Genomic DNA, 15,748 nt, shown 5'->3' on the forward strand with positions numbered 1-15,748 from the left:
TCTCCACAAGCACCATTTTCAGCGCCCCCAAGCAAAGGACGGGAGAGATCAGAAAGTCTCTCCCCTTGCTATAACCAAACTGAAGGACAAACACACACACATATCCCCCCCATCCCCACCCCCCTCCACACACACACACACACACACACACACACACACACCCCACCACACACCCCCCAAACCCTCCCACACACACCCACCAAACCGCCCCACACACAAAATACCACACACGCACACAAACCCCCTCCACACATACAAACCCAAACCCCACCCACACCCCACAACACACTCACCCAAACCCCCACACACACCAGCCCTACACTCACACCCCCACACACACAACCCCCCCACACACCCCCAACACACATACAGCCCCCACACAGACACTCACTCATCCCCCACACACACTCAGACACCCCCCATACAACCCCCCCCACACACACACACACTACACAAACCCCCCCACACCCACAAACACCCCAAACATACCCACCCCACACACCCTCCCACACACTCAGCGACCCCCATACAAACCCCCCCACACTCACACCCACCTCACCACACACTCATGCAAACCCCACCACACACACACCCACAAAAACCCCCACACATACACCCGACACACACCCCCCCCACACACACCACACTCACACACAAACCCCACCACACACACGCTTACACCCACACAAACCCCCCCCGCACACACATCCCCCCACACACACACACACCCCACACACATACTCACACACAACCCCCCAACACAAAAACCCCACACACACCCACACCACAGAGCTTACTCTACTCCTTTGTGCATATGTGTGGGTGTGTGTATGTATGGGTGTGTGTGTGAGTGGGTGTGTGTGTATGTTTGTGTGAGTGTGTGTATGTTTATGTGTTTCTATGTGTGTTTGTGTGTGTGTGGGCATGTGTGTGTGTTTTTGTGACTGTGTGTATGTATGTGGACATATGTGTGTGTGAATGTTTGTGTGAGTGTGTGCGTGTGAGTATTGCACAGCTGTGGTTGTGGCACCTTTTTCATATGCTCTCGCTCCCCCTAACATTAAAACTTGGTACTTCCCCTGCAGGGGGTGGGGGGAAGGGGGTTGTGGCTTGACTAAAGCTCAGTCTAGGGCCCGGGTAGTAGTTAATCCACCCCTGCTGATCACTCTTCTTTGCTGCATCACCACAGCGGGACCCCATCACAGGCTGTACAAAGTTTCGGAAAAACAAATCCCTTCTTCGATTACACAACTTGACTAGCAAACCCCCACTTCGAATTTAAATCCATTTTATTGATCCTTTTAGATTGGACTTTTTTTTTACAAAAGTACTGAGCATTAAAAACCGCACAAATTCAAAACATTCTGCATCAGCAGCTCATTTTCAGTTTTAGATCAACCATTTTTTCTTCAAAGCAGGCACAGAGTAATAAAGTTTGCTTTTATATATTGACAATTTATTGATTTTTTTTAAAAGGCTGATTTCTTTGTAATTTCGTAATAACATCTCTTCTTCCTCCCAGAGGTAAGATATGGTCGCTCCTAACAGTGGAGCAACGTTTACAAGGTTTTCATAACATCATTAGCTGCTACCAATTAAAACTCAGTTCAGATATTCTTTGTCACAGCACGAATTTGTGGTCGCTGGATACCAAGAGGAGGGGCTGGTATATTTGTTAGCACACACTTTTTGTTTGTGACATATAGAGAGCACTGGAAAATCTTCCTACTTTTGGCACCCTTTTTCTCTTGAGTATTCCTGTTGTGGGAAGCAGTCTCTCTCCCCTGAGTTGCCTTATCCCCAGCCGTGGAACCACAGGCCTTTGCGATACAAATGCAATAGTAGCATTTTCTATTGGATTCTTCTCGGAGGAAGAATCAGTCAATGTTCTGTTGCGAGCCCTTCTTTCAGTGGGCGCCAAGTCGAGACTTCCTCAGGCTGACTGGCCAGTGCACTGCAGTCACTATACCAGTCGAGCGGGAAGATTTCAGCTGTTTGCTCTTGCTTGCATCATTGTCCCAATGGATGTCCATTGTGCCATTATTACCACCATCTTTGGCAGGCCATCCATTATCAAAGAGGCATAGATCTGCAGGAGAACACAGTCTTGTTTGCAGGGTTAGCCATCACCTCCGGTTGAGGAACCATGAGCGGTTCCGTCACGCTTCCCGGGAACATACATGTGAACCAATAAACTTGAGGTTCACGTTAGCAGTTCAAAGCATCCTGAATTATTTCATTTTTTCCACCTGCCATCTGGAAATTGGACAGGAACGCCAGCGATTGCTAGTGCCTTCGATGATGGGGGAAGAGGTCCAATTGCATCCTACGACTCAGAGGACCATACTCATTTTTTTTCTGCTCTATCAAACTCTGAGCCATTCACACACTTCTCACAAACGGCCAACGGTGGCACAGTTAGTGCAAAATGTACAGAAAACAAGAACAATCAAATTAATCGGTGTTTTAAGAATGTCAAAGGCACAAACTAATTCCAAATCAATTAAACACCAGCTGTATACAAAAAGGAAAAACTGTTTTAATTGTCGTGCGTCTTTCACCTATTTATGGCACACAATGTCCAATGGCAGAGAGCCCGGCCGACGGGCAGTTTCAAAATAAAACCCAGAAGAGAGAGGAGAGCGGTTAGGACTCACTGAAGACTGTTGCCGCTATGTTTAAAGAGCAGAATGTAACTTTTCCAGGAATCCAGGGAAGCTGCGATGATGGTCACTCTCCAAAGCATTTCCCCGCCGTTGAGGAATTCAATCGTAGCCTCCATTCACCGGAACAGGTTGTTCCATTTGCAGAAGTGGCAGAAATACCTGACGACTGAACAACCACAATGAAGTTAACATCCTTTTACACTTCTGACAGTCAGCACAGAAAATTGGAGCAGGGTTCATCCATCCCCCCCCCCAACTCAAACACGACACCAAACAAGTAAACATTGGCTATTTTTGCGCTGTTGTCATAATCACTTTGTTCCAAATTAGACCCTGAAGCAAACAAATTTGCAAAGACCCGCACTTTATCGCTCCTCATCTTATAGCAGACATTCATTTCTTTTTTTTGAAAATTTTATTTACCATTTGCATCAATACAAACATTAAAGTCAATGAAAATAATAACTTGTATCAATGTAAATGTGTAATACAAAATGATACAAAAAATGTTCCTATTTTCTCCCCTCCCCCAAAGAAGGAAAAAGAAAGAAACCACCTAAATCTATACTTTAATCATTATTATCATAATTAATATTTACTAACTCTCTTTTATTAATTATTACCTGAGAGGGATGGGTAAAGTGGATGATGTGGATGGACTTTTGTTCACAAAATCCATGTACAATTCCCAGATCTTATAAAAACTACCGATCTGATTCCTTAAACTATAAATAACTTTTTCTAATGGTCTACAGTTTTGCATTTCAATGTTCCATCTATCTATTGTTACGAGCCCAAAGGACCCCAAAACCCAGCAGCAATAGATATTCACCATGACAAATGGTAACTTAAACAAAAGTTATTTTTAATTATCTTTAAACATGAAAACAGAATCACACTTTAACTTATCACTATTGACTTCTAATTCTAAGTGCACGTGTATGTAATGTGTGTGTAAATTTAAGAAAGTTCTTTGGTTCACAGTCCAATCCTACTTCTCATCCTTCCAAGTTCTCTGTTTGCAGACAATTCTTATACTGTGCACAGAATTTAACATGTATAAAGTTCACCAGGCTTTGGTGTTCGAAAGGTAAATGGTTACCGCTCTGGAAGGTTCTTGTAGGTTTTCAGAGAGAGATGTGTGGTTTCAGGATTTCCACAACTGAGGTACCACCATTAGTCTTGCTGATGAAACTTGCCCCATCAGGGCTCTACAGATGATCACCTCTTTCTTTCAGGTCCCACAGAGTTCATTTCTGTTTCCCTTATTCCAAAAGAAACATCAGACAGATAGCACTTCCAGCCATCCGCCACTCTGGAGCGTTCCGTTTCAGTTCTAACAAGCTTCTCCTGGCTTGCTATCGTTTTCTGTGTCAGACACAGTCCGAGACTCCCTTCTGTCTCTCTCTCTCTCTGAGACTCAAACTGCCAGAAAGCCCGTGTGACTCTCTCTCTCTCTCTCTTTTGCAAAAAACACCTGACCTTCTCCAGCAAACAATAGAAGTCAGTCTTCTGATTCATCTGTTGTTTTTAGGTAAACAAGAACCCCTCAATGACCTCTGAGAAAAGCCTTGCTAAAAGGTATCAGTAGACAGTGTGTCTGCTTTCTGTGGGTTCAAAGACAATAATCCATTCGTTCATGATGTCAGTTCAATGAACACCCACTTGTGAAATCCACAGGCATTCTGCACAGTTTCTGCAAAGTACTGTGGATATGAAATCTCCAGTATTTCAAATAAGATCTGCTTTAAAGTGTGTGCATGTATGTCACCTACCCTACTTTTCCCAATTTATCTCCCAAAAACATCTCCAGATATTTTGTTACACTATTGATACAAAATTCTCTGTTTTCCACATTATTGCTACACATTTCTTTGCTGTTGCTATTGCTAGGCTCAGAATCTTTCCTTGATATTTATCCCACTTCAATTTTGTATCTGCCTCCTATATATTTCCAAGAAGAAATATTATTGGATCTTTTTCTATCTTTATTTTCATAATTTGTCCTAGTAATATATTCAAATCCTTCCAGAACCCTTCCACTTTTACACAGGACCAAACCGAAGAGCAGCCGTGGGTGGGGTAGATGGATGGATGGAAATCATTAAATTTTTATTTTGTTGTTTATGCAGTCGGGTGGAGCAAAGTACAGAAGACAACCGCTTCACAGGGAAGGGGGCCCACAAATTTTGAGCAGAGTCCCAAGGTGGGGGGGGGGGCATAGCCAAAGGAAGGTTCAGAGTGGCTGTCTTACATCAATCTAAATGATAACGTGACCTTTTATATCCCCCGTCAGCACCATGTTTTAAAAGGGAACCAGTTGCAGAGTCTTAAGTAATGTATACACCAAAGAAAGAAGCTAGTCAGCCCTAATGAGTCGATCCCACATTTATTGTCCAGAAGAATATAATCCAAGTGCCCTTAATCCAACCCTTTCTTACATTTATGTCGAGCCTTCCTCTATATTTGGAAAAATGCACTTGAACGAATGAATGAAAAAAAAAGCTATAGGTGTATCAGATTAATTGGGTAACATTGTTGGCAGGAAAAGGTGTTCAAAGACAGGCATGAGGTTAATCATGATGACCATCACTCTTTCAAATACCGACCTATGGCTGTGCTGACATCAGAAATCTGACTGGGGCAAACGTCCTTCGCGACCATGGTTCGCAACACAAACTAGCATTTGGACAATATGAAGTGTTTCAAGAAATTATGGAGGGCAAATCACTTCAAAGAATGCCATTAACCTTGCAGGGAATGAAGGCATTTTGATGTGAGGCCTGATCAGCAAGTCAGTGATTGAGAGCGAGGGAGGGAGAGTTCGGCCTGATCAGCTGGCAGTTTGGGCAAGGAAGTGTGGAGGGAGGGGAGGCAATGCATTTTGGAGGTGTCAGGTAAGGGTAAAACTCTACGTTCCCAGGCAGAATTGAGAAACAGAATGTTCAGGTCCAAACATTCTTGTAGTACAGCTGAATAAAGGTGTGTGGGATAATTGCCAGTGATTAGAATATCAAGAACAAGAAGGAAGTTTGGTATAATTTTCTAAAACATTGCTTAGGTCCACAGTTGAAATATGGCATGTTGTTCTGCCTGCCATATTATAGGAAGCACATTATTGCACTCTGGAAGGTGCAGAGAAGATTTGGCAGCACCAAGTGACTAAATAGGCTGGGTTTGTTTTCCTTGGAGTTGAGGAAGCCAAGTGGAAGGTCGAGGTCTGCAGTTAGATAGGGTGGATAGCAAGAAACATTGTGGTGGGGGGGGGGGGGGGGGTGGCCAAACATCCAAGATGAAAGTGAGCGATTTAGACAAGAAAATAGGGATCCAGGGGCCCTTTTTTCTGAAATCCCAGAAGGAAAAGGGAGGGCATAGAAGGAAACAAAAATTAGTGGAAAAATAAGGAAACTTTTAACAACTTACAGAAAGAGGGAAAGAAAGTCTTTAAGAAAGAAAAGATGAATATGAAAGGAAGTTGGCAAATAACATAAAAGAGCTTTTTTAAATGTATGAAGAGTAAAAGAGAGACACAGGTAGATATAGGACCTATTGAAATGGTGTTGGAGAAATTATAATGGAGAACAAAGAGAGGGCAGAGGAACTAAATGAGTATTTTGCGTCAGTCTTCACTGAGGAAGACAATAACAATATAGTCAGAGGTCTCAGGGAATAGAATTAAGTTCAGTTAGGATTACGAGAGAGAGAAAGTGCTGAGTAAAATTAATGGATTAAAGGTAGATAAGTCTCCCGGACCGAATGAAGTGCATCCACAGGTTCTGAAGGAGGTGGCTTTGTGGAGTGTGGAGGCATTGGAAATTATTTTCCAGATTTCCGGAGGACTGGAAGGTAGCAAATGTCATTCCTCTGTTTAAGGAAGTAGAAAAAATGAAATCATAGACCTATTAGTCTGACGTCAGTAGTTGAAAAGTTATTGTTATTGATCCTCAAGGACGAGGTTATGTAACACCTCAAGGTGCATGACACGATAGGTCCAAGCCAGCATGGGTTTATGAAGGGAAGACCCTGCCTGACCAACCTAGTGGAATTTTTTGTGAGGTAATCTCAAGTAGGATGAACAAAGGAGAGGCTGTGGATGTTGTGTATTTGAATTTTCAAAAGTCCTTCGATAAGGTACCACATAAGGTGAGAGCCCATGGAATTATAGGAAAGATATTAGATTGGATGGAGCATTGGCTGATAGGCAGAAAACAAAGGGTGGGAATAACGAGACCCTGTTCTGGTTGGTTGCCAGTTACGAGTGGTTTCCACAGGGGTTGGTGTTGGGGTTGTTTCTTTTTACAATGTATATCAATGATTTAGATTATGGACTGAATGGTTTTGTGGCGAAGTTTGCAGATGACACCAAGATGGGTAGTGGAGCAGGAAGTGTTGAACAAACCGAAAGGTTGCAGAGAGACTTGGACAGATAAGGAGAGTGGGCAAAGAAATGGCAGATGAGATACAATGTTGCAAAATGTACAGTTGAACATTTTGAAACAAGAAATAAATTGGCAGATAATTATTTGGATGGGGAGAGAATTCAAAATTCAGAAGTGCAAAGGGACTTGGGGGTCCTCCTGCAGGATATCCAGGTTGGATCAGCAGTAAAGAAAGGGAATGCTATGTGGGCATTCTTTTAAGGGGAAAATTGTATAAGAGTAGAAAGGTGTTGATGAGGCTCCAAGGAGCACTGGTGAGACCTCATTTGGAGAACTGTGTGTAGTTTTGGGCCCCTTATCTTAGAAGGGATGCAATTATGTTGGAAAAGAAAATTTACCAGGATGATTCCTGGAATGCAAGGGCTAACATATGAGGAATCTTTATCGGCTCTTGGACTGTATTCATTGGTGTATAGAAGAATGAGGTGGGGGGGGGGGGGGAATCTCATAGAAACATTTTGAATGCTGAAAGGATTGGACAGAGTAGATGTAAATAAGATGTTTCCCTTTGTGGGTGAATCCAGGACAAGAGGGCACAGTCTTAGAATTAGAGGGCAGAAAGGAAGACAAATTTCTTTATCCAGAGGGTCATGGATTTGTGGAATTCATTGCCACATCCAGCTGTGGAGGCCAGATCATTGGGAGAGTTTAAAGGGGAATCTCATAGAAACATTTTGAATGCTGAAAGGATTGGACAGAGTAGATGTAAATAAGATGTTTCCCTTTGTGGGTGAATCCAGGACAAGAGGGCACAGTCTTAGAATTAGAGGGCAGAAAGGAAGACAAATTTCTTTATCCAGAGGGTCATGGATTTGTGGAATTCATTGCCACATCCAGCTGTGGAGGCCAGATCATTGGGAGAGTTTAAAGGGCAAATTGATAGTCAGGGTATCAAGGGATAAGGCCAGAATTTGGAACTTGATGTGAGAACAGTTTAGCTCAGGGTAGACTCAATGGGCCAAATGGCCTACTTCTGTTCCCTTATCTTGTGATTTGTAATGTGCTGCCTGAGGAAGTGATGGAGGCCGATACAGTTTCCAAGAAACATCCAAGTGAGTACTTAAATCTCCATGGCGAGTAGACTCTGGACCAGGTGCTGGTAATGGGATTAGCATTGATAGGTGCTTGATGCTGACCTTAGATATTGTGGGCCAAAGGCCCTGTTGCTCTAACTCAATAACCTTCCATACTCATCAGTAAAGAGGATTTAACAGGATAATACTGACTTTCCCATAATCTTGAAAAGATGCCCATTGAAAATGGCAGAGCAGGGATCAATATTAACACAGGAGCAAAATGTTTCAACTAAAATCATAGGAATCAAATCATCTCTTCCCCTGATAAGTGGCAACTGCTGAAACAATAATATCCAAGCAATCATGTTATCACCATTTTCTCATCCTTCTGAAGACCAGTCAGGGGTTGGCAATAAAAAGCTCAACTGTCTGCAGAGCTTTTCCAGATGGATTTACACGACCTATCTGCCAATTTAGATTATAAAGTATACAAAACTCTTCCGAAGCATTCATGTTTATAGAATTACTTTACTTAGTCTAATGAGAGCTAATAACACTGGACAGGAACATTTTTCTTCCTGAACACTTTGGGTGGATTTTATGGATTTCGATTGGGCTGCTGATCATGAAAATCAACTTAACATTTTTCTAACACGTAGATGTAACCTATTTTTGTGATTCCCTGTCATATTTTAATTTTACCACTATACTGCCCACAAAGCAAGCATTTTTCAACAGCCCAAACATGCTTGGGGATGCACTCAGTGTTGTCTTAGACCTGGGTGTGCTTAGTCAGGATAGATGCAGGCAGGCTATAAAAGCAGCTCACATATACAGATGCTGTGCATTACATTGATTTAGAATGAATGCATGTTGATGCACATGTTCTTCAGGCAATAGCCTAGTGAGTGTACTTAAAATTCATTTTCTGCATTCGCACTTAGACATCTTCCCTGCTGATCTTGGTGCAGTCAGTAACGAACGTGGTGAAAGATTTCTGAGGGTCATTGCAACCATGGAAAAGCAGAATCAGGGCAACTAGAATCCATCAGCGCTGGGCAACTATTGTTGGACACTGACACGAGAGGCATCAGATGCTGAGTACAAACGAAAGTCAGCGGCAAAACATTTTTAGGTCAGTTGAATTACGCAATGTGTCAGTATCATTATGCGATTAAACATGTTAAATTCAATAAAAGTTAATTTTGTGTTTCTCCAACATCCTACGTGACACAGCAAATCTAAAATCATAACATAACATAACATAAAAATTACAGCACGGAAACAGGCCATTAGGCCCTTCTAGTCCGCACCGAACCAAACACCCCTTTCTAGTCCCACCTCCCTGCACAATGCCCATAACCCTCCATCTTCTTCTCATCCATATACCTGTCCAACCTTTTCTTAAATAATACAATTGACTCCGCCGCCACTATTTCTCCCGGAAGATCATTCCACACAGCTACCACTCTCTGAGTAAAGAAGTTCCCCCTCATGTTACCTCTAAACATCTGCCCCTTAATTCTTAACTCATGTCCTCTTGTTTTAAACTTTCCTCCTCTTAACGGAAATAGTCTATCCACATCCATTCTGTCTATCCCTTTCATAATCTTAAATACTTCTATCAAATCCCCTCTCAACCTTCTACGCTCCAAAGAATAAAGACCCAATCTGTCCAATCTCTCCCCATACTCCAGATGCTTAAACCCAGGCAACATTCTGGTAAACCTTCTCTGCACTCTCTCCACTCTGTTTATATCCTTCCTATAATTAGGCGACCAGAACTGCACACAGAACTCCAAATTAGGCCGCACCAACGTCTTATACAATCTCAACATCACCTCCCAACTCCTATATTCCATGCAATGATTGATAAAGGCCAGCATACTAAAAGCCTTCTTCACCACCCTATTCACGTGAGTTTCTACCTTCAGGGAACGATGTACCGTTACTCCTAAATCTTTCTGCTCTTCTGTATTCCTCAATGCTCTCCCATTTACCACATATGTCCTATTCTGATTCTTCTTACCAAAATGAAGCACCTCACACTTATCAGCATTAAATTCCATCTGCCATTTTTCAGCCCACTTTTCTAAGCAGCCCAAATCCCTCTGCAATCCTTGAAAACCTTCTTCATTATCCACTATTCCACCTATCTTAGTATCGTCTGCATATTTACTAATCCAATTCACCACCCCATCATCTAGATCATTAATGTATATAACGAACAACAATGGGCCCAATACAGATCCTTGAGGCACACCACTGGTCACCGGCCTCCAACCTGACAGACAATTATCCACTACCACTCTCTGGCCTCTCCCTTTCAGCCAATGTTCAATCCATTTGACTATCTCAAAATTTATACCTAAAGACTGCACCTTCCTAACTAACCTTCCATGTGGTACCTTATCGAAGGCCTTACTGAAGTCCATATAGACAACATCCACTGCGCTACCCTCATCCACATTCCTAGTCACCTCTTCAAAAAATTCAATCAGATTGGTCAAACATGACCTTCCTCCCACAAATCCATGTTGAGTGCTCCTGATCAGACCCTTTCTATCCAGATGTTTATAAGTACTATCTCTAAGAATTTTCTCCATTAATTTACCTACCACAGACGTCAAACTTACAGGCCGATAGTTGCCAGGCTTCCTCCTTGAACCCTTTTTAAATAACGGAACCACATGCGCAATGCGCCAATCCTCCGGCACTATCCCCATATCTAATGACATTTGAAAAATTACCGCCAGAGCCTCTGCTATTTCCTCCTTCACTTCTCTCAATGTCCTGGGGAAGATCCCATCTGGTCCCGGAGACTTATCCACCTTTATATTCTTCAAAAGCCTTAAAACTACACCTTTTGTAATCTCTATATTCCCCATATTTACCCAATTTGCTTTTTTTATCCCACATCTCCCAATATCCTTCTCCTTAGTGAATACCGAAGAATCTTTCTATTGAGCTTTAAGTTGTCTAGGAAAATCCCCATTTTTTTCAGGAAGCAAATCTTTTGAAAACAATTGTTGTTTAGTGTTGGTGAAGATATCAGCAACATTCCATTGGATCCTTAGACAAAACAGATGGATCAGTTTACAGATTTTAAAAAGTCATTATTCCCTTAAAAAAATTCCACAGTCGTCAGTAACTCCAAATGACCAGGCAAACGCCAATGTAGAATGCATTGCCCCATGGTTAGTATAGTGATTAGGGCAACGCTGTTAAAGTGCCAGTGATCGGGACTAGGGTGCGAATCCCGTGCTGTCTGTAAGGAGTTCGCACATTCTCCCCGTGACTGCCTGAGTTCCTCTAGGGGCCCCGGTTTCCCCCCACTATTCGAAACATACCGGGGGTTGTAGGGTAATGGGGTGTAAATTGGGCTGAAAGGGCCTATAACCGTGCCTAAATATAGGGCATTTTGTGGATACCAGACAAAGGCATTACCTTATAGCAACAGCTCATTTGGTTCAGCTCATTGTTTAATCTGATGGGTGCTCAGGACATGACCTATTGACTTCAAACCAAGAGTCTATACATCTGGTGAGAAAGAAGCAAAAGATACAAAGTTAAATATATACACACACAGAATAACATCAAACAGAAAGAAAGGGGGCTTTGTTCGAGAACGACAGGTTATCTGATGGATTCACCACAGAATCAGACTTGTGAAGAAAAGTATTCTGCTGCAACGGCAAAAGATTAGCAGTGAACATCATTCACCTATACATTTCCATGCTCCTTACCCCGACCTCTTGTTACACTGCCACTACTGACACCACAGGTCAAGTCACCCTTATCCGAAAAGCATGGGACCAGAAGTGTTTCAGATTTGGGAGTTTTGCAGATTTTGGAATAATGTGTGTTAGGGTAACTAAGGACCACAGTAGGATCAGCAGGACACCTATATCAGCAGGTTAAACAATAAACAACGTCAGGCTTTCAGTCTCCACCTACGATGCTGTGTTTTAATCAAAAGGCTACAATACATGGTCTATTAGTTTTTTCAATGCAATAACGTTGCCGGTCATGTTACACTGAAACATGGCATTTTAGGTGGAGATGAATCTCAGATTTCACATGAAAATAATGTTTTGTACTTACCTTGATTCAGAACCATTTCCACTATTTTGCCACCGGTCATTTTCAACAATATCTTTGTACCACAAAGCAGAGAATAAGCAAAATTACATAGGGAGTAATGCATGTAGGTCTGGCGGTGGCGATGGCTGGTAACAAACTGGCGCCAACCAGGCATCAGGGCAAGTGAGGTCGGGTGTGGAATTTTCGACTTGTCGCGTCATGTTCACGCTCAAAAGGTGTCAGATTTTGGGGCATTTCACGTTTTCGGATAAGGGGTACTCAACCTGTATCACCTTTTGTTGCAAGTATTAAGTGCTGCCATTTTCAGTTCACTTTCTTTTGAGTGGGACTGTCACTTTAAGAGGACAAGTTCAAGAGACTGCTGTGAGCTGATAGACTAGGGCAGCGTGTACTCAAAATGGATACTTCTGAAGAGAGGAAGTGCCTGGAGGCAAAGGTGCGGAGATCATGCGACCAGCATAGGAGCAACAGCTCTTGGAAGTAATACTGCGCTGAAGTGGCCTTGTGTGGTGATAGACAATTTGTCTGATTTCTCCTTGTTATTAGGGAATGAGTATACCACTCGGTGACCAAAAGGGAAGGTCACTTTGAATGGCTGATCCACGAAAGGGTTTTGCAAGCAGAAGAAGTACTGCAATTCAGCTGACCCACTAAAGGGTTTCTGGAAACTTTGTGAGAATCACTCGCTTTGTGTCCCCTATGCAAAGAGAAGGGGAGTTATGATTGCCACTTGTCTGAAAAGGACATACCTCTGGAAACACCTCGACAAGGATTTTGTAGGTAAATAAAAAGTCTGTCACCCCAGTCTCTCCCACCTACTTCATGAATGTCTTCACCTCTGTTTAAACTAGTGGTTCCCAACCTTTTTCTTCCCACTCACAGATCACTTTAAGTAATCCCTATGCCATCGGTGCTCTGTGATTAGTAAAGGATTGTTTAAGGTGGGATGTGGGTGGGAAGGGAAGGTTGAGAACCACTGCTCTAGACCCAATTGTTACTGAAATATTTTGTTTGAGAAAAATTGCCATTGGCCCATTTCCTTTGGAGTTCTGAAACCATGCACGTCCATAACGCGTCCATGAAGGACAATTAAAACAATGGTTTTTAAACTTTTTCTTCCCACCCACATCCCACCTTAAGCAATCCCTTACTAATCACAGAGCACTGATGGAATAGGGAATACTTAAAGTGGGATGTGAGTGGAAAGGAAAAAGGTTGAGAACCACTGATTTAAAGTCTGTGTGTCAACACTGTATTTCTGAGACTGAACTTTGAACTGCCTGAGCTGTAATGGCTTGGAGTATTCCACACACATACATTAGTGTATTTGTGCATAGTTGGGGTTAGATATGTTTAGCTAAATTAGATACGGTGCAATTATTGTTAATTAATAATTTAAAAGATTATTTTAAATACAACACTGGGCTCATTTCTATTGCTGCCGTCTGGTACGTTAGCAAAATGACATTCCATGTGGTATTGAAGAGAGCAGGGTGTTGGGTCCAATGGGGAAAGAGTGGTTACATCTATTATTGGCCAATATTGGTAAAATGCTCATCATTAATCAAAGAGGAAATAACTGATCAATATTGTTTTAGAATGGTTATGATTTGATACATTTACTGAAATGAACACTCGGGGAGCTGGGGGGGGGGAGGGTGGTGTCAATGGATGGGAACCTGTAGATGTAAGGTATTAACTGTATGAGTCGCTCAGCAATTTCTGCGAATCTGTCCACCTTAGGACAGACAAAAGCAAATTTCATACAATATTTCATATGTTTTATTTCGTGACAATAAAATAATCTTGAATTTAGATTCCCAAAACCTATTTGACAAGGTGCCTCACAGGGGGCTAGTGCATAAATTAAAAGCCCTTGGTATGGGAGGACGTGTGTGGAGTGGATTGAAAACTGGCCTTCTGATAGAGCAAAAGAGAGTTGGATAAATGGGCCCTTTTCAGACCGGTAGAGTACTGCAGCGATCAGTTCTTGGGCCCGCAGTCTATTATTTATTTTAATGGCCTGCAGGAAGGAACGGGATGGTAGGTTTCCAAATTGGCCAAGGATATGAAAGGCATTATGTGATTTTGCATAGATTGATTGAGTAAATAAGCAAGAGACACCCAAATGGATCATTCTGTGGAAAAGTGTGAAGCCATGAAGAGAAATTAGAAGTTATTAGAATATATTCTAAATGAGGGAGACGACAAGTGAATGATGGATTGAGGTGTTCTCATGCATGAATCACAAAAAGCACATGGACCCAATTAATTGTCAAGGAGATAATCAGCATTTTGGCCTTTAGTGCAAAGGGGGTTGATGTCAAAAATAAATAGGGATGTTTTGCTGTAATTATGCAAGGTATGGGTGAGGCTTCATCTGGAATGCTGCACACAGTTTGCTTCCGGAGCCTATAAAAAGGGACAGTTTCTTTAGAGGCAGTACAGAGTAGATTCACTAGGGATAAGAGGGTGGTCCGACCATGACAGACTAAAGAAGTTCTTGAAGTTTATTAAAATGAGTGGTGACCCCATTCAAATGTATAAGGTCGTAAATGGGATTGACAGTGTTGGAGCTGGGATCTTTTGATTTGTGGACATAACTTGCAGAGCCTGGTAATTTAAATCAGAGATAATAGGAATGTCTTCTTGCAGAGGGCAACGAAGCTCTGGAATCAGCTGGCTGAGCAGGCAGAGGAAGCTGGATCATTAGAAATTTGAAAAGTGGAGGTGGACCAATATTTGATAGATTAAGAGAACTAGATGGGTGCAGAGAAATGGCACAGAAGGCAATGCGAGTTCAATTGAGGTGCAGTCATATTCAATGGTGGGCCAGGCCCAGAACCCTAATGCCCTATTTTCCTGTGCTCTTGTCCTTGCTATCTTGTGTCGAGTGGCAATCACCGCCAAGGATACTGAACTCTGGCAGCTTGTCTTCTTTCAAAATCTTTTCATAAGTTCCTTTTCCTATTACAACTTCCTCATTGAGCAAACTTAGAGTAAACCCTTCTGCCTTATTCATTCTTGCCAAATACTTGTAGGGGTTTATTTACATTTGCTTTGCTTATAACTAAAGCCTACGGTTCCCTTCTTCATTGACAATCACGTTGCCATTGGCCGACTTCTTAACCACAGCCCCTGAATTGAAGCTCAAGTCGTGAACATCTCGGCTAAGCCATGCAGATTCCCATTCCACGGGGAACCTCCAGTCACTGAAACTCCCACTTGACCCATCGGACCAGGTATGTCCTTGACCCCTTCAGGCAAGGATAGCCAACCTTTTAATTTTTACTTTAGACATCCAGTGCGGTAATAGGCCATTTCGGCCCACGAGTATGTAGATTAATTAAGCAGGAGGGACTCACGGGCCGAAATGGCCTGTTACCGTGTTGTATGTCTGTGGTGATATGTTTCCTCCATTGTATATAGTTATTGTTGAGTACTGTATATATGGAGCTGGCCCGCCCACTCATGACTCATACCCTATAACTCCTCCCCTGTGGTCCTGGGCCATAAAGGTCGA

At 42.4% G+C, this 15,748-nt stretch overlaps 1 protein-coding gene across 1 annotated transcript in view; it reads right to left on the minus strand.

The window, feature by feature from the left end:
* Positions 1–1,271: 1,271 nt before the first annotated feature.
* The window catches only part of znrf2b (zinc and ring finger 2b), a 225,397-nt gene continuing 210,920 nt past the window's right edge, over positions 1,272–15,748 (minus strand). Inside the window, exons 4-5 of the mRNA XM_069906526.1 lie at positions 11,569–11,661; positions 1,272–2,832 (exon numbers count right to left, since the gene is read on the minus strand). Coding sequence (XP_069762627.1) covers positions 11,604–11,661 — 58 coding nt within the window. The 3' untranslated portion in view covers positions 1,272–2,832; positions 11,569–11,603. The remainder of the gene's footprint in view (positions 2,833–11,568; positions 11,662–15,748) is intronic.

This window comes from Narcine bancroftii, chromosome 1 (assembly GCF_036971445.1).
Source record: "Narcine bancroftii isolate sNarBan1 chromosome 1, sNarBan1.hap1, whole genome shotgun sequence".
Classification (NCBI taxonomy): Eukaryota; Metazoa; Chordata; class Chondrichthyes; order Torpediniformes; family Narcinidae; genus Narcine; species Narcine bancroftii.